At 33.1% G+C, this 26,665-nt stretch overlaps 1 protein-coding gene across 2 annotated transcripts; it reads left to right on the plus strand.

The window, feature by feature from the left end:
* LOC124367811 (CD63 antigen-like) lies at positions 1-26,665 on the plus strand. 2 transcript variants are annotated; one of them, XM_046824938.1, is made up of 6 exons: positions 1-251; positions 12,295-12,483; positions 14,823-14,993; positions 20,061-20,282; positions 21,782-21,871; positions 25,755-26,665. In XM_046824938.1, the coding sequence occupies exons 1-5, from the start codon at positions 189-191 to the stop codon at positions 21,845-21,847; spliced, it is 711 nt and encodes a 236-aa protein (XP_046680894.1). In that variant the 5' UTR covers positions 1-188; the 3' UTR covers positions 21,848-21,871; positions 25,755-26,665. The 2 variants fall into 2 exon arrangements, with proteins under 2 accessions (XP_046680894.1, XP_046680893.1); XM_046824937.1 differs by lacking the exon at positions 25,755-26,665 and having other exon boundaries at positions 2-251; positions 21,782-21,944.

Here is a 26,665-nt window from a genome sequence, read left to right on the forward strand (position 1 = left end):
ATCATTGACTGCCAACGTTGCTTCGTTGTGTTCTCGGTATTTTCGATCTTGAAACTTGATTAGTCCGTTACTGTTGGTTGCAGTTCCTTCATTTCTATTCCGTCTTTACTCTTGACTCTTGGATATCGGGGAGTGTTTCACATTGTGTCGGATTGTTTGGTGCCTGAATTTGACTACAACATACCAAAATGTTGACCGTTAGCAGTAAAATTATGAAGTATCTCCTCTTCATCTTCAATTTTGTATTTGTGGTAAGTATTAAGAGGTTGTTTTGTAATAATTCTGTATCTTTGTGTAGGGAGAAGTTGTTTGTATGTTGCACAACCATTTGCCTGATAAGGAAAGACGTGTCAAACTGCTATAGTGGGATTTATATAACAAATTGGAATGATTTTTAATTGTTAATGTATTGATTTAATTAATGTTATTCAGCCTCATTGTACATAACCACAGATACAACTATGTGGTATAGACATAACAAATGGATAGACTAAAGTATAGCTGCAAGGCAAGACAAAACTGTTTGTTGGATATTTGTTATAATAATGAAGTTATTCAGTTTTATGTTGGATAGTTGTTACATGATTTTATAATCTTGTGCAAGTTGTGACCAGCAGTACTTAGATAAAATATTGAACCTACCATTCTGATTTCTAAAATTGTATTTTTAACCCTTTTACTGCCTCAGACAAGCAAGTTGGCTCGCAATTGCCATCAAATGCTAAGGCAGCTGACTGACTGAATGTCGCCGACTTGCGCTCGGCTGAAGAACACCATATTGAAACTAATACAAATCCGCTTGTATAATATCAAAAAATAAAACTATTACGTTTTTTATTGACTTAATTTACATTATTTTTTTCAGAATAAAACTTTCTACAAATTTTATTGAACAGTTTTCTTTATAGGCAATATAACAGATTTATTGTAATCTAAATGCAAAAAAGTGTGTTTTCGACTAACCTTTTTTACCTACCCCGATTTTATCCTAAACTATTGGAGAGTTCTGGGATAAGTTTTATGATTTTTCAGCTCATTTTACTTAAAACTTATCTAATTAATAAACTCAGTTTAAATTATATGAACTTTTTTCATTATTTTGATGAGAGGAATAAGCTCGTGCAGTATGGCAAATTCCTCCTAAAACACTCAATATAGCCTAATCCTTGTAGTGCCAGAATTTTAAAAAAAATTTCAAACTCCTCACTTCTGTGACGGTGATTCAACCTTGTGATGACGTCATCGGATGCAGCACCATCTATTCAAACGTAAATGAAAAATAAAAATAATACTGAAATGAGCAGAACTTTGATCCATATGAACAACGTGTTTCTTAATTTCGAGCTACAAACTAATTAGTTGTTATCGGGTTGAGACGAGTGCCTCCGGCCATCAGCACAGGCTGCAGCAGCACCTTCGTTACTGCCCCGCGCTGATGTCAACGAAAGAAAAACATCCCTCGAGATAGTACCTATCAGTAAAATATCAAATTCTAGAGGGGCTGATCAGAAATATAAATTGAATTGTAATGCAAGGGCAATTATGTTCAGTGTAAAAAACTTAATATATCATGAAAACCTCTAATATAAATATATAAATGGACATTAATAAAGAACACTTAACCATTAGTGTGTTCCACAGAATGTGCAGAACGCCAAACTCCAACAAAATATACTGCGGTCTCGCTGGTTTCAAATGCACCATGTGGTCACCAAACCAAAATATGTGTCTATGTCTAGGCGTGTTCTTTCAAAAAAGGAACCTACCCGTGCCAATTTTTTTAAATTATGACATTCAAAACTTGTTTACTACTTTTACGAATTTTTCTGCCACAACGAAACATCAAAATCTCTCAGTTTAAAAACCATACACGAACGCATGACGAACAAATTTACCCATTATTAAAAATTCCATGTTCTATTAAATCTCCTGTCGGTCAAAACGTAAACTCTTAATATGCCTGAGAAAACACACAATTCACTACGATTCGTCGTACTAGTGGGTTGATCCATGATAGTCACGCACTCACTCGATCCAACCTACAGTACACGATATCTTGTGAAGCACTGACTTCTGCTCTGGAGCACTCAGATAACAGACACGCTATCAGTCCCAGCCGTAGATAATATTTACAGATATCCAGACACATCACACAAACAGGACATTAAAACATTAAAAACTTAAAACTATTTATGAATATACCCCCTAAAACCATATATATTTTTGTTTAGGAGAATGAGCAGAATATGTTGATAACATCAAATTCGCGATTTGCCAGGTCGGCCCTTAACATTATAATTTCTATAATTTTTCCTGTATAATCAAAATAAACCATTCTTACTCTTACTATAAGGTTGCCAATTACTTTAGCTACGTCAGCTATAACGATCTAAAATCACTTTTATCAATTTCGTAAAATAGTATGTTTTCATACGCAAAAAGAATTTTTAGGTGAACGCGATTATAATTGCACAATAACTAATAATATGTTTCAACTTTTAGGTTAGACATTTTAGGTTATATCTTGAATAGTCCAACAATCTAGGGGACCGGGGAATCGTGGTTTCTGGGTGGGGGAGATGATGAGCTAAAGAGGTGGAAAGGATAATCAGCATCAATACAGGCCAACAAAACAGAAGAAATTTCAGAGGTGCGAGTATATTTGCAACAATTTCTACCTCTACGTTAACGTTTATTCCTCTGCTCCTGTTTCTTGACAATTTTGAATTTTCTACCAGTGCGCATCTACGTTGTGTATCTCGTTATTGATTGTTTACTTTTAGCTATTTCGTGGTTGGTCAGACGTACTGTGTTGTACATTCCAAAATAAAGAAGTTATGCTTTGTGTTTTCATGTTGCCATTTTAGCCATTTTGTGTTGGCGTCTTTTCAAAGTACAGTAATGTTTTTGTGGTTTGCCAAAAACAAAGGAATTATTTTTGATGAGTGATGTAGTGATTGAATCAGTGATAAACAAGTGTAAAGGGTGTTTACTTAAGTTGTTTGACAGCGGTACAATGAAGAATTAGCAAATTTTTCAGTTTTTGTTAAACACAGGAGTTTAGAACAGATTGTTATTGTGTGACAGATGTGGCAGCCATTGTCCTTTAGCTAAGGTACATAGATATTTTGTTGTTTAATTAAATATTTTGTAAGTTGCTATTATTTTTCTTTCTTTATTATTTCATTCATTTGTAATTTTAATAAAATTATGTTGGAAATGTTATTACTTTAATTCTTGTGTTGGCTGGTTGCTTTTCTAATGTTGGATTATGATTAAAGAATTTTTGGTAGGGTGGAAAGCGGCACTCACGTGATCTGAGCTCGAATTTAGATACTACTCAAGGATATTTTTCTTGTTTAGCCAGCAGTACGGGGTGACGCCTGATGGCCAGGGGCATTTCGGTTTAGCCTTTCTCACGTGATCTGAGCTGGAATTTAGCTTGTACAGATTCAAAAACCCTCCATCCAAAAACACTGATTCCCTCCAGTCTCCTAGATTAGGCTCCCCGATTGGCCAGGAGAATAATAAAATTTAGAAACTTTATTGAAATGTTCAATCAGTGGATCAAATCTTGCACAAGGGTCATAAACAGGCTCTTTGAGGTTTGGTAGCCTACTGGAATCAACCATATGAAAAAACTGCAGTATGGTCTGGAAACAATTTCGGTTGAACATAACGATCAACCAATTTGTACATTGGCAGCCAGCTGAATGACAGTATGCATATATATCAGGTTTTTTTCTTAGGCGCTTATTTATGAGGACTGCTAATCCCGAATTTCTGTAGCTGTTACTGGTCCTCCATTCACCAGCCCCATTGAACCTTGATTATTAGCATTAAAAGTTTCAGCAGCTCTATTTGTATATTTTACGAAAATTTGTTGAAGAGGAATTTTAAAAATAGTCAATGAGAGAGGAAATCTTATGAGAACTAATTTTTAGGCCAGTCACTTGTTCTTGGAAAATAAAATTGTGCTGTGACCCTCATGATAAGAGATGTGTCTTTAGTCTATCTTTAGTATTGCTACGACCTTGATCGGGATCATCATGTGTCGTCAAAAGAGGTAGTACTGTCCTTGTCGATTGCCTCACCGTCTTCACAATCCATTAACTAAATCAGAAACTTGACTTATTAAGTTATATCATGCAAATATTCTTCAACTATTCTCTTAAGTTTATTTTCACTCATCCAGCCCGTTTCATCATTAGTTAGTATAACACTAAAAATACCAAACAAAACATCACATAATCCGGATGTTGGTACTTATGCGTAATTTGCATAATGTCCTGAAAACTGTGCAAAAGGCCCTTCAGGCTTAAGTGCGTGGCAACAGGCCTCCCCATAGATGAAGAAGAAGAAAAGGGCTAATAACAAATAGTAGATAGGGAAAGAGTGGCCTCCATCTCGCCAACATCGCTTCTTTTTGGGAGGCAAAAAACAAGAACCAATGGTAATAATGACATGTTATTTTCACAGTAAGTCAGATAAAGTCTGTTCTTTCTAATAATGTAGTTTTTTATGTCTCGGATAAGAAAATCTCTTCCAAAAATAGTGGCCTCCGGATAATACCAAGTACCCATTTCTAATTCATGTTCCTTCCATAGTGAATAAGATATCTCAGTGAAATAGAAATGATGACATATAATTATATAGAAATATTGAAAAAACAATAGTGTTTTTGAACCAAGATTTATCCTCTCTTATTTTGAGAAAACATATATTGAAACAGTTTTTTTTTTTTTTCAATTTAATTGGCGAGAAGTATATTTTATAATTACTACAATAAAGAGAATTATTACGTATGATGCTACATTATTGCATCGCTCTCCAATATACAGGGTGGATCTTCATCATGTTTTGGAGCTTTATTTAATAATTAAACTTTGGTCAAATTGAATATGAATAGTGTGCTGCATGAGTCACGAATTACTTATGACAGTTGAAAAAGTAAACACCATACCTTAACAGAACACAATCTGGTAGTTCCCCAATTTTATCTAGAACTCTCTAATGTTGACCTTGACTAAACTATCAGATGACAAAGACCATCATCTTCATGAGTCACCGGTGATTGACGTCTCAATATGAGAACAACCACGAAATTCAACAACGCAGCGATCATGTTAATATAATAGACCAAAGCTTATAGGAAGGATTGATGAAGTATGCAGGATACAGCAGATTACCTATTATGTATTTTTTTAAATAACTTATTTTAAATGGAAGAATAAGTAATAGTGAATTTTGTCATATATCATGTAAGAAAAATATTTTTAGTTAAAAAACAAAATTAAATCATGTCCATTATTGTCTAGTAAATTAGCTGTCTTAATAATGTTGAGTCAGTGTCTTAAATAAGTTAACAGGTTCACTTCTGCAACAAAGAACAACATCGTCATTTGTGGATTGAGCAATCAGCTATCAGGGGCCTGTCCATACTTACTGATATCTTTGTTTACTGAATTGTTTTATGTAATCTTACAAAACATTGACCTGTCAGGTTTAAAGTTTCTTTGTAATAACTGTGGTAAAAATCAAATACTCAAACTTGCAATAGAATATTAGACAAATTTTATTGAGTGACACACAATTTTGTTTCAAAAACTTCTTAAGCTTTTAAGAAGTCGACAGTTCTTAAGTAAAATATAAGAGTTGTACTAAGAATAACAAGCCTTTTACGGAATACTATAAAAGGCTTTGTATGAATAAATCATGATCAAACATAAATTGGAATACTAAAAAAAGGTTCTGTATGAATAAATCATGATTAAACATAAATTGAAAATCTAATCCTACGGTATATATTTTTGAAAATTGACCAGTAACAGTGTAGCCATATGGACACTGTAGTATGCACAGTATTTGCTTAGAGTGTGGTGCTCTCACTTTAAAATCTGAACTATTAAGAGTTAAATAAAATTGTAAATAGTAATTATTACTAACTCATTTTAAATCTATACATAACGTAGCTATGGTAGGAATGTTGAATGTTCAATGTGAATGTTGAATTTAGCTCTAGTTCACCTATTGCTGCGTCTGGTATTTGACACTGTCTGACCTGACGGTAAATCTTAAGATCAGCGACTACCGCTCCGATCGCCGTCATTTTTTGCATACTAACACAGGTTAACGTAATTTCACCGAAAAAAATAGTCCCGATTATCGCCGTAGCCGTTTTCTCCCCCCCCCAAAATAAAATTTAAAAAAAACCTGACTGACAGTGCATTTATTCGTTTTTGGTGTTATTAGTTTGTAGGGCAGTAGTCCAGGTACTACTTCTAGTATATACTCGTCTTATCTTATCAGTGATAAACGCGTGCCGCTTATCTTTTGCCTGTAATGAAACCTGCGTTAGTTCTGTCTGAGTTTTGTGTGTGTAAGCAGTCATGGCGTGATCTGGGCTTGGACTTTGCAAGCTCGAGTTAATTTTTTTTTCTAAAAGAGCAAGCAGCGCAAAGCGGAAATTTTCCTGTTTGTCACGTGACTACTGTCAACTCATCAAAATGACCATGGTCGGCCATTGTTTTTAGTTTGATAGTCGAAAATCTTATTATTTATGTGTTTTGTATTGCCAACATTGTACTGCCGAAAAACTGGTTTTTATATGTTAGCGATAATCGGGACTATTTTTTTCGGTGAAATTACGTTAACCTGTGTTAGTATACAAAAAATTACGGCGATTGGAGCGGTAGTCGCTAATCTTAATATTTACCGACCTGACTCCTGGAATCTGGAGTACACTTCGCTAACATGTAATATTCCGAAGGAACTAGTTCCAGTTCTTTTGGCATATCTCTACTGTTGGTGCCATGAGCACATCTTTTTCATGGATGACTTACTCCATAGTAGGAACAAAGAGACTGGAATATAAAAACGTGTACATTGAAACTTTAACATTAAAACTTGCCCCCCCCCCCTCTGTATGGGAAGAGAATTGGGGACCTCAAGTTTGAAAGTTAAAGTTTCAGTGTGATTTGAATTCCCCCCCCCCCCCCCCCAAGTAATTCAAATCACTGACACCCTGAGTCAGTTTAACCCTCTTTTTAAAATTACTTGACTATGCCACCAGAAAGATAAGTTCATGAATAAGACGAATACAACACAATATAAGAAAATGTAACGTGGTAATAATTATATCTGGTTACTCATGCTTTAATTAACTGCTTTGTTATCAGAACAATTACTCATCCATTGTATGAGTGTACACTTGTGATAAGAAGTTTCAAACAGCAGTTTGAATTTCTCTAATGTTTTAGCCTCCAGAACCAATATTTACTTGATTAAAAATAATGTTCTTAAAATATTTAGAACCTCAATAGTTAAAAGATAATATTTTTTATGAAGAGTTTTGATTAAAAACAATTAGTTACAAATAACATTATAACTTTATTGTAAAAAATACACATAAACAATTAAAAATCTTCTTTCTCTCAATATAAAATACAAATTAAAATTAATTAGTATAGTGATTTTTTTCATAAACAAGTTACTTTTGAAATTTGGATTATCTTTAGAAAACTAATCAGGACCTAGCAAACCAATCTATCTAAATCAGTAGCCTTCCTTGTTTAATAAAGATCAGTGTTTAAACCTAATTGAAATGGATTCCTGTCTATTAGATGCTTAAATTGGTAATACATAACCTCTTACGAATATCTCTAATTCCAGATAAAATCTGACTGTAGCATAACATCAAAAATCTCCATTACTAATAGATGTCAAGGCGAATAACCCTTGATTATGAAACCTTCAGAGGGTACTTTCATAATAAAGGGTAAAATGTTTGTTTTCGTTCGTTAGACACTACTCTCACATCGTGTGCGACCCGCTTACGTCATTGATTGCAAGAGAAAACCGTAATAAATTTAATACTGTTTTAATATATTTGACCATTTCCTATAATCTTTTCTCATACAAGTTTTGAACCTCCAATGGAAGGTTTTCTAATAAATGTAAATTTGTTTTCAAAATTACAGTTTAGTAGTAAAGCTTCAATAACCAGTACTTTTGTATTCTTACAGACACAAAACTTGGTTATTGTTTGTAAATAATTTGATTTATATGTCTAGACTCACAAATAAAGAAACAAAATTTTAATTTAACTCCTGCAATTTCAGCTCTATTAGTTAGTTAGTGGTTAACATTCAGACTCGGGTATCTATACTTTTTTATACCATAGTAGTCAGGTACTTTCCAACTAGACGGTTCGTCAACCAATGGTGCATCGTGGTGTCTAATATTTTATCTTATAAAATCATTGAAAACAGTAGTTTTAACACTAAATTGATTTTCCAAATCCGATGTACTTTTAACGTCTATTTGTTATTTTCCGCTTCCGTCGCAATTTAACGAAAACTTTTCTAAACAGCGTCACTCGGGTCTTCTCGCAAAATGTGACAATTGGGATCGCAGCTTAAACCCTGAGTACATTTATGACAGTATAAATTTTACAGTAATATTAGTTTAGTAAGTTGATTTGCACAACATTGTGTTTTTAATGTTAATGTATTTGTAACAGTTATGCAAATTTAGAAACTCCATCATCTTCAAACCTTACATCATTACAAGCATGTAAAATTCTTTCTAAAAACGTGAACTCGAGTTTGTTGGAATCAATAGAAATTAAAAAATATTGTTCTAAATGACCTTCAGACCTTTCTAAAATTCTTTTCCGTTTTGCTCCACAGCAAAAGAATTTACATTTAATAATTCATTTTCCTAATTTTGAACATTCACAATTATGAAACCTTAACAGATCTTAAAAACTAGTTACTATTACGTTTCTTGGCATTGCTTGAACTTTCTTAAGAAATGTGTAATTTTTGTCTGTTTTGTGAATTACGTAAGAAATATTTTGCACAAATGTAAATGGTTGTCGTATTTTAATTGGTTGAAAGACTCACTGAAGTCAAATTGGAAGTACTGTCTCTATACCAAAGTATGTTTTAATGTACCAAGTTTAGTTTTTAATCGGATAGAAGTTTTGGAAATTATTGTATTTACAAAGCCTGCATTATTTATTGACAATATATATTGTTATTTTAAATTTTGAGAAACTTTATTGGTGAAAATGCAAAACATCTATTGAAAATCTTAGGTAGTCATATATTAAACTAGGCAAAACTAAACTGTTAACATATTAAGTAAAATGGTATGGATCTAAGATTTAATATTTTTACCATATGAGAACAATCACGATTTGCTCAAATATTTTTTCAAGCAATATTTGTGAAGTATTTAATAACACTCATCACTTTTGGATGTCCGGGGGAGGGGTTGTTTGGTAGCAGAAAGACAGTGAATTAATATTTTTCAGAATTGTTTCATGTAAGCAATTGTTAAAAGTATTCAAGTATTAGTACACTAATACTTGAATACTTACAATTACAACAACTACCATTCAGGAATGACAGGGTTGGAAAAGTGGGGAGTAAAATTCAAATGTTAAACCATATGGCATGTGGGTTTGCCATTAAAAGGTGGTAATTGGTATTCTAATTTTCACTCATTAGTGTTATAGCACAAACCAGTCTTGATACTCATGAAGGAGTTGAAAATAATTTTATATTTAAATACACTAGTTAGATCTGCAAGGTACATGTTGAAATCAAACTGAAGGATTTTGCTTTAACCATCTGTTGTAGTAATAATTTTTAACCAGAATCAAAAACAAGTGGATGAGAAAACATGAATAATTATGTTTTAAATACTAAATCTATCAAATTAGTAATTTGTTTAGTAATTTATCTTATGTGATGTGTCTGACGAAGATAGCCTTGCTATCAAAAGGCCTCACAAAAATAAAAGTTTTAAATATTGGTTTATGTGTTTGAATGCAAATACAGTAAGTTAACAGTAGCCAATTCAAGCTCCATCTTTAACAATTTATCTGAGAATATATAGTTAAATATCTAAGTTGAACATGAGTTCTAGTAGGTATATGTAAAGTGACCTGTTTGCCTCGTATAGCAAGGTTTGTCCATGTTACGTAACTCATCCAGCAGGTCTGACAGCTTTTGGAGGTGAATGATCTTACCTACTGTTGTTCTTTTTCAGTTTAGTTTTTTACATTTTTTTTATTCCAGTGCATTTGATAATTAAATATTGTTATTATGAACAATTAAACTTAATATATTAATGAAATTACTTCATTATTGTTATATTGATTTAAACTTGGTCTATGTATATTTTTACTGGGATTGGTGGCTACATGGAGGAGAATGGGTTATGTGAAGATCAGGTTATAATGGTGTTATGAGACCGGACCTTATTGGAATTAAGTAATATTGTGGTACTTGGCGTTCACAGTAACACCTTCAAAGATATGAAGATTTGTAGAAGTGCCCTTATCAAAATTTTACAAATCAAAAGGGCAATAAATGTGTAGAATTCGGCAATTTGAATCTGGGTTTTATTAACTTCTCAGTATGCCTCATTTAAGTTTCTTATTTAAAATGTATCATTTGAAAGGATAATAGGATTTTGGAAATTTTCCATCATTATAGGTTACAGAAAGCTAACACTATGTTTCGAGGATTGAAATCTACCTTCTTCTCCAGGTGTCACAAAAAACTCTATTACATAAATATGCACAAAAACTTAAAATTTAAAAAGTATGGCAATGTACTGCTACTCTAAAATTCAGGTAATGCCTGACTGGTACACCAACAGCATGAAGTCCAGACCGGAAAGAATTAACCCAAGAGATCTCACTGCACAGACAACACATCACCCGCACCAGCAAAGGTGACTGAGAAAATCAATGTCAACATTTTGTGGGGTGTCACGGCTGTTATCTGAAAAAACAAAAACAGAAAGGCAATGGTCAGGAGGGTGTGTTAACAATCAAACAAACCTTAACCAATAAAATCCATACACACACACACACACACACACACACACACAAAATGGCATTGAGGTTCAGGGCCAAAACATTAGGCTGTAGGGGGCTGCCCCTTAACCCTCCTCATCCCAACCATCGTGATGGAAAAAGTCCATCTTACAATGGCCGGAAACTGTGGAACCTTCTACCAACATCAATAAAGCAGCTCAAAGGAACAGCCCTAAAAAGAAGACTACATGACTTCCTCGTGAGCAGACCAGTCTACACACTAGAAGAATTCATAAGTGCAAAAGAAGATGACCTGAGATGCACAGATTCAAGAACATTCATATCTGTAACATAACCATATTTACTTTTACTCATGACACTATTGCTGTTCTTATGAATATGTAATAAAGAATTTTGTCTATTGTCCTGTTCATAGCCAATCTGTACAACCGATTGCACTGGATTCAAAGATATATTCCAAATGTTTTAATGAGCTCTTTACCTTGATATGAAAACTTAATCATATGACTTCATATAGACTTCCTATTCTCAGTTAAAGAAGCCTACAGCTTAATTTTGCTATAAAATAACCGCAATATAGGGCCTGTATCAATATTTGTGGTTAGTGGTGTACCACTCATGGACATCCATTGGGTTTTCCTGATGTAATCAATATCTTTGATTTTTGTTGTACTCTAGCGTAGGTTCTACTGGCAGCCTTGGTATAGATTAGTTATTGAGCCACTCATAATACTACTAATAAATCAGTTTATCTTGGCTTATAATAAAGATAAACTGTGTTCACTGATTTGTTCATCACTTTCATTCTCCAGTATTATTTGCCTACAAATAGTTAATATTGTTAATATTCAGCTTATCATGTTGATTACTAATATATATTGCAAAATTCCTACTTGTAAATCAGAAGGACCTTTTTCAATTATATTTTAAGCCTCTGCATACTTGGTAACAATGCTGGCATTGAAATGTAATGGTTTTATCTCAATACACTAAATTTTACAACTTTCTTGGAAATTGAATCAGTGAACTCTTCCAGATAGAAAGCAACAGCCTTATCTAGAAAGCAACCTACAGGGATTAATCAAAGTTAATATCATGTTAGTCTTCAGTTTGTAACAGCCTTCTTCAAAATTTTTAGAAGATCAAAAACCTTGCAATGGGCAAGTAATTCCATTTTCACTGTATTACACTTAATAGCTAAGTTGAAATTGTCTCTTTTAATAGCTGTGGAACTTAATCGTCATGAAAATGATGAGACTGACTGTGTATTTTTAATGATTATATCTAGAATCACTTCACTCCTTGATAAAATCTGTTTATCTATTTTGCTAGCAGTAGTGTTAAATTTACAATTTCACAATTATTGCTCTGGAAGACATTTTTATTTCGGTGTTTATATTTGTGTAAAAACGTGTATATTAAGAACAATTTATTTCCAGCTGACTGGCATTCTGCTCATCACCATGGGGATCATGATCAAGTCAGACACTGCAAGCTACAAGCCGGTTCTGAGTGACGATTACTTCACAGCTGCTAATCTCCTGATTTTCATCGGCATATTTGTCTTCTGCGTCGCCTTCTTCGGTTGCTGCGGTTCCCTCCAGGAGAACCACTGCATGATTGTCACTGTAAGTCTTGCTGTTCTTTGATCTATATATTATTACTATTGTTATTTTACATTTTTTGTAGTCTTTTGTAAATTACTTCAATGGTAGTATAAAGAAGTATGTTACTGGAATTGTTAACCCATTAATATACTTTGATGAGTGTTTACTGTAAGAAAAAGTTATGATGGGACGGTCTCACAGTACATGGTGTACTGTTGTCTGCTAGATAGAAGCACTGAACAGGATGTAAAGTCTTCTTAATCTTACTCATACATAATTTTGCTAGTCGGTATAACTGTGTAAAATATTACTCTTTTTTTTCTGCTATTTGGTTTGTGTTGTATTGACAATCGAGAAGAGGACATTCACAGCAATAGTCAGTTCAGTGTAAAAATGCATGTTCCATAGCAGTAAAAAGTTAATATTGTTCATATATGTAATTTTGAATAGTTAAAATAATACTGTTTCATAGAAACTGTTTAAATAGTTTATTTTTAACAAGTTAATAAATAGTACAGCCGTGTTTTTTTCAAGGTCATGTAAATATTTAACATGATTTCTGTAAGTTTTTCTGGCAAACAGAAGAGTAACAACGGATTAAATCATTTGAGGTAATTTATCACATTTCAGTGTCCACATCCATCCTTCATGACCACTTGAACATGCATTGAATTGTTTGTGTGTGGTTCCAAAAAATGTTGACTCCAGACCACAAGGAGCAACGGCTGATGTATCCAACCTACTTGCCCACCTCGCACCGACCTGTTTCTTTCTGTTCATATGACTTTTGGAGGGACACAATTAAATTTACAGTTAGGTTGTCAAACAAAATGTGTTAATATAATTTAAAGAAATTTCACAAAAATTAGTCCCAAAAGATTTTCCAAAGGTGTATTATTGTTAGGACATGTATGTGGTTACAGGAAAAAATCTTTTGATAGAAAATAGGTTTATAAGATTTTAATTTTGTTCAGTAATCATATTTAAATGATTTTCTGGAACTTATTACTCTACCTTGTAAACTGTTATAAACCTCTCAATTTAAGCTTCACGTCATCATAAATCACTTGAACAACCATAGAAATTACACTTCATTTTGTAATTCACAAAAGTAATTTCCATTCCAATGTAATAAATTTGTTTGTAATTGGTCTTTTGTTTCTCATGATTTGCTTTCCTAACTGTTACCAATTACAGTTAACCCTTCCAACGCGGTTAACGCCTATAGACGCAGAACTGCCGATGCTTTAAACGCGGATAACGTCTACAAACGCAAAAGCTTTACTTTTGAAATGGCGAAGAATTAGTTGTTAAAACTTCCGTAAGAGAACAGATCAATGTTCCTTTCGACTGTCAGGACTAGACAAAACGCTTTGTCACCGTTGGTGGACGTTGTAACGGTATCTACTCGGTTTGAAAGCAATCGCCGCCATTTTTTGTATGGCCTGTGACGCGGCATACGCCTACAGACGCGTTCGTTTCATTCAGCTGTTTAACTACGTGTGTGTGTTGGTCGTATGTTGGTTATATTGTTAAACAGAGTGTTTTGAATCAGTCCCTTGTTATTCTAATATTGTTTTAGTTTGTTTTTATCAACATTTAGTACAAATTTTTGTTATAATGGCTAATCCAACTTTTATCATGTTACTACGAACAACGTAGTTTGAGCGCATTTTTGGTATATTATGTGTTAATATTTTTTTTCTATTATTTGTTTTGTATTTTATACCAGTTTCACCATACAAGTCCTGTTTATTTATTCTAAATAAATAAGGTTTATATCTACAATATTTGTTTCATTTCCCTTGCAGGCTATTGTATAAATAAGTTTGTGTTGAATTTCATATTATTACATTTCAAAATCTTTTACTGAACTTATTTATTTTTATGTACTAATTATACAGAAACTTCAGTTACAATTTACTTATTATAAATAACCTGTATGAATGTAATGTAATCTGTCAAAGAGTGTTCCTATGTACATTATCCTGCAATGCAGTTTATTCAAAATTTCAAATGTTTTTTTTTGTGCGTATAAAATTCTCAAAAATATGTAATATTACATGTTTATAATTTTTTCTTATAAAGGTAATACCAAGGAATATGAAAAAAAATTAGCATTGGGAAATTTTAAAAAATATATTTTTTTATGTCTTAGCGTTTGACAGTAATTTAAATTTGTGCTTTAATGGTTAATTATATAGAGGGCAGAATTTTATTCATTAGTTATTGAACATGTTACCAGCTTACATTTAAATCAATTATATTTACATAAAAAATAGTTTAAGAGTAGATCTTAATGATATCCTTGGTACATGGAAGTGGGGGTTATTTTTCATTCAATAAACATTTTTTTACAGTTCAGTGTATTCATGTCGGCTATCTTCATAGCCGAGGTGGCAATTGGAGTGGCAGGCTACATGTTGAAGGCTGAAGCAGTTGAAGTGGTTACCAACGGTCTCAACGAAACGATGAAGAAGTACTACTCGTCTTCAGATGCTGCTCAGTTTTGGGATGATCTGCAGGGACAGGTTAGGAAATATGTGGTTCTGAAGTAAAGCGGTTTTTTTTTTAAAATACAAATCAGCCTTCATTTAAAAGAAGAGTTAGACAATAAAAGCAAAATCATAAATATCACAACACAAAATTATTTGTTATGAGTTCAGTTTTGTATGATCTTGTTGGCGATGTTTTTTTAGGAAAACTCAACTTTCATTATATAACATAAGTATTCAGGAATAAGCATAATATTTTTGCTAATTTTTTCAACGATGGCAAACCAATTGCCTCAAGAATTTTTACTTTTTTACATTTTACTTACTAAATATCTGAAAATCTGTAAATTCACACATCTATGTTTAATTTATTTCAAGCTTTTTATTCAACTTTCCGGTTCAAACATGCTTTTGGGCTATTTTTGTGCTTTTTTTTGCTTGGTTATTGCAAGGCTCTACTATAATTACAAGCCTGAGTCCTGATATTGTGATGGCAGAATACTTTACAACCAGTTTTGTTTACAAATTTTTAAGGTATGCCATCTGTGATATATATTAAAACATAAAAAAATGTATGTAGGAGACCTGAGATTTGTCAATTGCTATGTAATCTGCTTGCTACAAATACAAAAAAATCTAGAATTTTGTAAACTATCATTAAAATATAAGGAATAGGTAATAAGATACTTTTATCTATTAACCCTTTCACTGCCAACGTCCTGTTTTAAGGACGTTGTAAAACTATACCTAAACTGCCAACGACCTTAAAAACCGGACGTCGGTAATCTACGCCTAAACTGCCAGCGTCCTTTTTTCAGGACGTTCGTTAAAATAATTAATTAATAATATAGAAGTTCACATAATTGTCTTTTATTTGTGTTTACTGTGTTCAGAATGAAGCACAGAATACGTCAACACATGTTGTAAGTAATATTCTATTAACAGATGATTTACATCAGCTGGTATAGTTGGCATTTGTGCCGCTAGTAGCGCTGAGTGCAAACATCAGCATGGTCACCGAGTGAGCTTTGGTTATCGTGTTTGTATTACATTTGAATCAGAGTAATTAATGTGGTTTATTTGTTGTTTACGAGTGTAATGTGATAATATATTGAATATGAAGAGGTCTCGATCTCCCGTAAGTGAGGGAAACTATCAGAAATATTATTGAAGAAGACTATTTGAGTGACAGTTTTGTCAGTGACATTTCCAACCTCGGCCATCTTCAGACAGCAGTTCTGATGTTGATGATACGGATGTAGACCCCGATTTCGATCCCAATGAAGCTGGAACATCATCAGGTAATCGTGGACCAGGGCTAACCCATAATTTCAGTCGGTATATTTCTGATTCCGATTCTGATGGCAGTGACAATGACGTCCCAATTAGAAATAGGCAACATATGCAATCTAGGCCTAGGCTACCCGCTCATCCTATTGGCCTAAATGAGTCAGAAATGCCCCCTAATGAAGAAATAAACACTTCTAGTGAATCAGAGGATGAAATGGGATGGATTGAGGTTACGGAAGCTAATGATCATTTGCATAGACCAGACCAAATTTTTAGTTTTCATGAAACTTCCAGGCCCAAAACATTGCCCTGAAAAAGACTCACCCCCATGCTCTTATTTCAAAATGTTTTTCACGGCTTCTCTAATTGACATAATAGTTCAGTACACTAATAAGTATGCCAGAGAATTTATTGAAGCTAACCGTGACAAGCTAAAAAGGCACAGCCGAGCACAAGTCTGGAGATCAGTCACTCCGTCAGAAATATATGCCTTTATTATCGTTTTGATAAATATGGGAATTAAAAACATGCCTAGTATTGAGTCCTATTGGTGTGGACCTCTCAAAGTCAAATCATTCCCTGGTTCTCCCGTATGTTCACCAGAAACCGCTTTCAGGCAATTTTGCAATTTTTCCACCTTGTTGACACAAGAAACCTGCCAAAAACCAAATGAAAATGGATATGATCCCTGTACTAGGTTCAAACCTTTAGTCAATCACATGAATCGTGTTTCAAAACTTCACTTCACACCTGGTCAAAATATATCAGTGGATGAGAGTATGATTGCCACAAAATCCCATTCACAACTTTTACAATACATGCCCAAGAAACACCATCGCTGGGGTGTGAAGTTGTGGATGCTGTGCGAAGCAGTATCACACTACTGTGTTAGTTTATTTGTTTACCAGAGAGCTGAAGGTGAATACAAGAGTTTGATAACCAGGAGAGGGTTTGGGATTTTCAGTTGTAGACACTCTCATAAAAAAAAGCTAATCTTATGAAAAAGGTTACCACATTTATATAGATAACTTTTTTTTTCGTCTACTAAACTGGCAAAATATTTATACAAGAAAGGTACATATGTAACGGGTACAACTACGTCACAACCGAAAAAAGGCATTCCTGAACAAATGAAGACAAAATTTTCAGTTGGTGAAACTAAGTACATGAGGAGAAAATCCTCTGATTTCTACTGGGTTACGTGAAAAAAAGAGCCAAAAAAAGCAGGTATTACTACTATCAACCAGTGGCAAAGCTGAGTCCATAACAAAAATCCCAAGAGAAGAGGTAACAAAGTACATATTTCTACAAAGCCTTCCATTATAAGAGCATATAACTCATTTATGGGAGGAGTTGATGGTGCAGACCAGTTGCTGTACCAGTACCAGGATGACCGAAAAAATATGAAGTTCTGGAAGAAAGTAGCCCTAACTTGTTTGGTAGAATGATGCTCAATGCATACTTACTGTATAAAGTAAACACAACAAAGCCTTTAAGCCATTTAGATTTTATAGCATCAGTTGTAGAGGAAATGGGCAGGGAGTGGATACAAGATCAGGAAAGCAGACATGGACCAGACTCGGCCCTAATGCGAGAGGTACTCCAACCAACGAGGTGGTGGTGATGCAGATTCAAGCAAGTTTTTTGAAAAAAATTGAAGACAATAAAGAAAGAAAAAACTGCTGTGTGTGTAGTGCTGCCAGTACAAAGGCGGGGGGGTGGTAAGAGGAAAAAGTCTACGTACCAGTGTACAAAGTGCAAGAAGGGATTGCACACTAAGTGCTTCCCATTTCACTCGTGCTAAATTTGCTAACATGGATTCTTTTGTAAATATGACAAAGAATGATTGTAAATAGCCTAAGAAAATATTCTAAGAACTATTTTTAAGTTGAAAAGAATAATACAACAGTTTAGAATAGTTGAATAAGACAATAACTTAGTGAAGCAGTTGTTACAGTTGTGGTTTTTTCAGATTGCCTTTAAATTTTGTGAGTTTGTAATAAGTCATAAAAACACTCATAAAAACTATAATTTTAAAGATATTTACATAATTTCTTTTTTAATTTGCTTAAAATAGTATTGAGCTTCAAAATAAAACACTTTAATTTATATTGAATGAAGTTTACAAAATATAATCTCAAGTCAAACTAAAAAAAAAAAAAATTTTATATAAAAATGTAAGTACATATTTTGTTTCAAAATATTATAAGTTCCTGAATTGTACATTTAGATATTGTATTAAATACTACATTTCTTGAGGAAAAAAAACAAAGCATTATTTAGCTTTCAATGACTATAAATAGCAAAGCTATGAATTTTTATGTGAAACATTGCAAAATGTCCAAAATTGGCCTGGCAGTTTGGGTACATGCCCATGATGAAACAGCCTGGCAGGTTGGGCGCATGTGTAGTAACAAAATTGTCTGGCAGTAAAAGGGTTAATAGGTAATAATAGGTAAAATTTACTTCATGCTGTGGTCTAAAAATTAAAAATATCCATAATAAATTCCTTGCTATTGACATTATATAGTCACAATATTATAAAGCAAATAATACAATAAATCATGTTTGTCAATTAAGAAACAGTAGCAAATTGAATGTCCAGTTAGGGAGACAAGCAAACAAGTACAACTGAATACAATCAGGTGTTCTTATATCTTGGCGAACAGACAAAAGTTATATTGTAAGAGAAATTACTGAAAATTATGACATTGAACATTATATATATTTTACAAATACTAAGTACAAAACATATATCGGTCGATTGCGAAACAAAATTAAGTACAAGAAAATCGGGTGATTGATCGCCAGCTCGTCCTCAAAGAGTTAAAACTCTTTTTATTGTACTCTAAATGTTTTTAATTACAATAAACTTCTGTTAATCTGGCACGGTCAGGACTTGAGGCATGCTGGATTATTGGATATATATTAGAGAAATAATGTAGACATAATAAATAAACAAACAATCAGAGTAAAACATGTTTTTATTATTGAAATATAACCTTCGGGTAGTACTAGTTATATGTGGATCTATAAAAACTATTTTTTTTATAATTTATTTACAGTGCGTAGTTTACGCATCACAATTGAGCAGAACAAGGTCGAAGGTGCGTTCATACCGGTTCATCACACCCCTTGTACCGTACTGTCACTGCAAGCATTTTAGACACTGCTTGCCTATCTCAGAAGGCAGTTGTGAGACATCATTCGTTTTGAGTCGTGCTGAACATATTAACTGTAAAATTGACCTACCATTATTAGACTCCATTGAATTGATATGAAAATGCATCTGGTTACAGAGGCTGACATCCAACGGCCATGGCCTAATCGATATCACCCGAAGTCGGCCAAATATGACACCTAACCTCGTCCCCACGCCCGTTTAAACACTGTGTCTAACACAAACGGAAAAGCTTTGTTGCGTATTTAAATGATTGATGTTTAATGTTGTGCAGGAAAATATTATTTTTCCAACATGCGTGTCGGATTACCTATTGGATGCTGGATTAATGGAATTTTACTGTACTATAATTTATCAGACATTTTTAGTAGAAGGGTTATTGTAAATAGGAATTTAAAGAATGATTTTTATACTTAGAATAAAATGCAATTTAATTCTCATGGACTTCTAAGTACCAATTTCATCAATCTGAGATCAGTCCTAGGATTCTTTATCTAATCTTGAAATTTAGGGATTTCCTCCTGGATTAGATTCATAACAGTCAAATAAGAGCTATGTTCTTTTCACTTCCACATTGTTCAAAGATCACCTCCGTCAGAGCAATAATGTAAAATTATATTCTTTTCCCCCAGCTTGCTTGTTGCGGCACACAGAGCTACAAGGACTGGCTACAGTACAATTCGACTCTGCCATTGTCCTGCTGTGGACCAGCCAATGGACAGAAAGGACTTATGGCTTGCACCCCTTCTTCTCCGGAGCTCCACAAGACCCCGTGTTTAACCGCCCTGGCAGGAATTATCCAAGACAACGCCTCCTACATCGGTATAACAGGAATCGCCATCGCTGTCGTTCAGGTAATATCAGTATTGTGTATATGGTTCCTTTTACGACATGGTGAGGCAAAACAAGTAAATACTAACGTATTCTGATTAGTTTGTAAATACATTTTCTGCATTAATTTAACATCAGTTAAAATGTTGTTGTTTTTTACAAACTCATTTATTAGTGGTTAACTGTTTATTTCTTTAACCTTTTGTTTTCAATAACAAAGATATTTTTCATATGATTACTCACCAGAAATGTGTTAAAACTCTTTAACTCTTTCCAAAATAGGTAGAAGTTCTACACATTTACAGGCAGCTTTTTTAAATTAAAGTAGGTAATATTTCAATTTCAATGACTTGATAAAATTCAAGTAAAAATGGTTTTGAAGCAATAAACAGTAATAGCACACAATCAAAGCTGGATTTGGGAGGCAGGTATTTCCTTTAGCGAAGTAGAGAGTAAGAGCTAGCGGTACACTCAGGGTGGCAACGGTATCAAGAAAAACTGGAATAAGTTGGGAATCTTCTAATAGAACCAAAAAAATTTCCAAAACAATTTTTCTGTCTCAAATTTGTGATGCATGATTTTTTGGGCTCTGGGAACATAGGCGTAAATTTGTATATTGTCCCTAGAAATTTTACTAGGGATGGATTGATTCCGATACTTTTACTCTTTTCACTCAATGTTATCAGAAATCCTTAAAATACGCTTATACGGAAACTCATGATATCACAGTATTACAACTAGGAATGTGTGGAAGCTGAATCTCGAATCCAAATAAGTCTATTCAAGGACAACAGCTAATCGGCAGTACGCAAATTATCGATTGGTAATACATTATTGTACTTTCTCTAAGAAAAAATATAGATAGATAAACAAATTAATAAATTAATGTACTTGAACAAGTAATATTTTAGTTATAATTTTTATTTTCTATATTTATTTTAGTGCAATGTTGAGAGTACGGTGCGTCTATTTGTGAACAGCAACTGATCGGCAGTACACAAATTACTTTTTGCTCAAACATGTTTTTGTAGTCTTTTTGTGTATAAAAGCTATTGTGCAATAGCAAGTGTTTTGTTGCAACCGTTTAAACCACAGTTCGGCAATCGGCACTCCTAAATGTACATTCCATAAGTTGAATACCCAAAATACACAGTCTGTTTACGTTCTTTCCATAGATCTTTTAATGATATGTTCTTCGTGTCAAGGCAAAACACAAAATGTTATGTAAACATGTGTCAGAAATGCTAAGTTTTACCATCTTTATGTCTGTACGTGTTTTTCAGATTATATTTTTTTATTTCATAAACCAGTAAAGATAAAATATTCAAATTTGGAATAATTATTGTTAAATTAAGCCACATAGTGAATTCCAGTCTTCTGTAAACTCTTATAATATTAGAAGAATTGTTGTATATGGATAAAGATGGTTCTATAGAGTGTTTGCTTTTAATTTTTATGAAAAAATGAAGTGAATGGTTTTTTAAGTAAAGTTCCAACTATAATGTGTGCTTTTGTTTTTCAGCTACTCGGTGTTGCCTTCTCTTGTAATCTTGCGCATTCGATCCGAAGCAGTTACGAGAGTGTCTAATGGAATCTCACAACCTGTCTGCAAATATAAGACTCTAAAAAGCCATCCATTTTATGTAGCCTTATAGTGGATGTGTAATTGATACTGATGGATTTTATTGCCAGTTTAAATTTATGTCTTCTTAGAAGTAGAGTTTTAAGTGTTGAAAAGAATTCTTTCTTTAACGCTCAACCATTTAATCCATCCATTAGTGCCTTATTTTTTTTTACTTTTCCGTTTATTGCTTATTTTTAGTTATTGAACATGACATATGTTGAAAATCAGCTGAATTGATAACTTTTCCCAATAGTTTTTCTTTAATGCTGTATAAAACTGGAACCAATAAATCGGTTCAATTCTCGTTCTCTCTAATTTGACATTATTTGGCATTTTGTAAGTAGTTTTAAGTTTTGCATTTTATCATAGTCAACTAGGTTAAGTTTTTTCTTGAGTTAAACTCACATTGTAACTGATACTTTAGTCTCACACGAAAAGAATGAACAAAAAAATCACATTTTACATTTTTTCATGAAAGAAATTATATATATATTTTTTTAAACTGTATCTTTTTTGGTAGGGTCTAATTTGTCAATAAATTGTTTTGTGGTATTACATCATAACATGTTTTCTAATTGACATTTTATTTTAAGTGTTTTGTCAGTGAGCTCTTTGTTTCTTTAATTTTTAACTTGCTGAAGTTTATAAATCTTTAATTATTGTTATTAAGACTAATGATGTTATCACTATCAATTAAATGGCTTATCATATGATTATTAAATTTTATTATATTTTTGTGTGTTGCTTTCTATAGTATAATGTTTATTGTAGAAAAATATGGTTACTACTTTATTTTGAGAGAATTCCTATAAAGTTAGACTGAATAGCTTTGTGATAAAGATTATAGTGTCTTTCGAAAGTTATTGAATCTGTAAAACATATTGTATATCAAAAAAATTGTATTTAATAAATTTTTCACAGTGCACAATGTAGTACTTATTTTTGCTCCTTAGCTGTCATTATAAGACTTAAGGTTGTAATGAAACGACCTTGAATTTTCCCTAATAAGAATAAAGTTAAAAACTCTTGGACTTTTACAACTTTGATTTCCAGCATTATGGGAGATTTCTCTCATTTTAAAAAAATTTAATACATATCCAAATGCTTTTTTAAGTGTATAGGTTTTTAGTATACACAAAACAAAGTAATAAAAGTATGAGATTTTTTCAGAATAACCCTTTAAAAAAAAACTTTACTAAAAAGCATTTGGATGCGTATTAATAATGAAAAATCTCGCATAGTTGTTTTTACAACTGGAAATAAGGTTTTAAAAGTGCATGAGGATTAACATTGTTCGTATAGGAGCTATAATCAAAATGTCCCTTCCAGCACAGCCAGGCTCGTAAAGTAGTAAATGCTCTTAAGTCTTTGCTGAGTCTTAATCCCCTTAACTGCCACATTCGTGTTTACATGGGCAGTCCCTACTTTGCATTCTAACTGCTATGCCCGTGCAAATCACATTCCAAACAGCTACTTCGCTTACACGACTCAGACAGCTATAAGACGATACACATTGGCCCCTATAGTGTTTATTTGAACTACTACAAATCTATAGTAGTGCTGTTTAATTGCTACTACACTCAACATCAGCCAACCATGGAACTATCACCAAAGCACATGGTTTAGTTTCACCTAAACGTTGGAAAAAAAAAAAGCGTTATTGTTAGAGCGATTATGTTTACTCAGCACTTAAGGGTTAAAGTATAGTCATTTAAACCCTCCGACTGATAATAAGAAACTCCAAGATTGATATACACTGGTTTGTGTCTTTGCGCAGTATATTGTTAGATTTTTTTAAAAATGTACTAAATGCTAAGTAATAAGTGTTATATATCTTTTTTTGTTAAAACCAGAGAAAAATTTAAAATAATTCAAATATTATGCACTTACTAGAGTATTGTTTTTTTATTTGTACATAAATTGAAAAATGTGTATTGTGAAGTTTTTGTTTTCTAAGTTTCACTCCGTGTAACTTTCCCGTCCCCTTCTTCCCATGACTTGAGATAGTAAGATACCGTAAGTGTACAAAATATACACAGTTTTGTAGTGACCAAAAAGATTATAACATGTATACACTTATTTACAGCACAAAAAAAAGTGGTTTGATAAAAATGTAAAGTATGTACAACTTTTTTTTGGCATTAAGCATATCCATATTGGTGAATGATGAAAATCTTTAGCCAAAATGAATATCAGATAATTGATGAATAGTTTTCTCGGCCACTATCAATTTTACATCCCAACTCACATTCCACCAGTTTTATAATCATCCAGACTACCTGACAACAAATCTAACAACGAAAATATCATCAATGCACTTTATTTGCCGATATGTCACTTTCATCATCAGACTATTATTTTTTTTTATCATCCAATAGTTCACATATATAATTTGAACAACAAGGATCGCCCATTTCACAACATAAAAATCAGTTGGAGACAACTAGTCTACATTTAGATATGAAAAAATCCTAAAAAATTCTGGATACATTGAAAGCTGGTGGTGTCATCGGTCCAACAAGAAGTAAAGAATCATTCTTTTGGGCCTGAAGATTTGAATAACTACTTTTCATCTATGGGTGGTAGCATGAAGGTAAGCACAGATAAACTCGAATTTTTCAAGAGTAATACATGCAGAGGAATAAGTTCTCCCTTTAGTTTTTCTCACCTGTGTCAGAAGGTAAAGTCAAGGAGTTGATGAATGGCGTGACAAGTGCCGCATTTGGCGTTGATGGAATCTCTATAAATATGGTTCGTGGTCTTGGTCCTTATTGCATTGGTTCTATTACTCACCTGATTAATGTGTCGTTGAGAACTGGCACTTTTTCCAACAGGCTGGAAGCAGGGCATTGTTATTCCTCTTCCAAAAACCCAGAATCCTTCTTCAACCTCAAATTTCCGGCCAATTATCAATCCCTACCTGTCATCTCCAAAATTTTGGAAAAAGTCGTTTCAGAACAGTTAGTTTCGTTTTTTGGAGCATGAGGGATTGCTGCCGGAGTCTCAGTCAGGTTTTCGGCAAGGGTTTAGCACTTGTTTCAGCCCTACTCAATGTGGCTGATGATATAACTTTTCAGCTAAAGATAAGGTTTGGAGAGCTTGATGACTGCGCTGGATTTCTCGCAGGCCTTTGACTCGGTAAACTTTGAGTTGCTCCTGGCAAAGCTACAGTTTTATAGATTTAGTGAAGCTTCAGTTGGATGGTTCTCATCGTATTTGTCTGGACGAACTCCAGCGGACTAGGGTCAACGGGCAGCTGTCATCTGCTCTTCCTATGATCTGTTGGAGTTCCCCAGGGCAGCTGCCTGGGACCGATTCTCTTCCTTTTATACACCGCAGACTTGAAGGATCAGTTGAGACACTGCTTATTGAATTCTTATGCTTGACGATTCGCAGCTGTTTTGTTGTCTTTCCGCCCATCTGAGATAGCCGAAGCGGTTCAAAAAGTCAATAATGACTTAGACAGAGTTAAGATATGGTCTGATGATCATGGCCTTCTACTGAACTCTGATAAATGTTCTTTTTTGCATCTAAAATAGCTCGTCTTTGAATGGTCAGTTGAGAGTAGTGGTGTAAATAATAGAATATTCGTTTAACGGTAGGGTTTTGACTGCATGCAGTACTCTAAGGATTCTTGGTGTCACTTTTGACTCCCAACTCGATTTTTCTTACCATGTAGAATCCATATGCAAAGGTGTTATATTCAAACTGAAGTGTCTGTCTAAGCTGTGTACAATTTTGCCGGTTGCTTCAAAATTAGAAATCGTCAGATCAGTTATTTTCCCTTCAATAAATTATGCTCTTCCAACTTTTTGCTAGTTGCTTAAGCAGTTACGAGAGTGTCTAATGGAATCTCACAACCTGTCTGCAAATATAAGATCTAAAAGCCATCCATTTTATGTAGCCTTATAGTGATCTAATTGATACTGATGGATTTTATTGCCAGTTTAAATTTATGTCTTCTTAGAAGTAGAGTTTTAAGTGTTGAAAAGAATTCTTTCTTTAACGCTCAACCATTTATCCATCCATTAGTGCCTTATTTTTTTTTACTTTTCCGTTTATTGCTTATTTTAGTTATTGAACATGACAATGTTGAAAATCAGCTGAATTGATAACTTTTCCCAATAGTTTTTCTTTATGGTGTATAAAACTGGAACCAAGAAATCGGTTCAATTCTCGTTCTCTCTAATTTGACATTATTTGGCATTTTGTAGTAGTTTTAAGTTTTGCATTTTATCATAGTCAACTAGGTTAAGTTTTTTTTGAGTTAAACTCACATTGTAACTGATACAATTGCATTTAGTCACACGAGAATGAGCAAAAAATCTCACATTTTACATTTTTCATGAAAGAAATTAAATATTTTTTTACAGTATCTTTTTGTAGGGTCTAATTTGTCAATAAATTGTTTTGTGGTGTATTATATCATAATATGTTTTCTAATTGACATTTATTTTAAGTGTTTTGTCAGTGAGCTCTTTGTTTCTTTAATTTTAACTTGCTGAAGTTTATAAATCTTTAATTATTGTTATTAAGACTAATGATGTTATCACTATCAATTAAATGTTATCATATGATTATTAAATTTTATTATATTTTTGTGTGTTGCTTTCTATAGTATAATGTCTATTGTAGAAAAATATGGTTACTACTTTATTTGAGAAATTCCTATAAAGTTAGACTGAATAGCTTTGTGATAAAGATTATAGTGTCATTGAAAGTTATTGATCTGTAAAACATATTGTATATCAAAAAAATTGTATATAAATTTTTCACAGTGCA

Source organism: Homalodisca vitripennis, chromosome 8 (assembly GCF_021130785.1).
Source record: "Homalodisca vitripennis isolate AUS2020 chromosome 8, UT_GWSS_2.1, whole genome shotgun sequence".
Lineage (NCBI taxonomy): Eukaryota > Metazoa > Arthropoda > Insecta > Hemiptera > Cicadellidae > Homalodisca > Homalodisca vitripennis.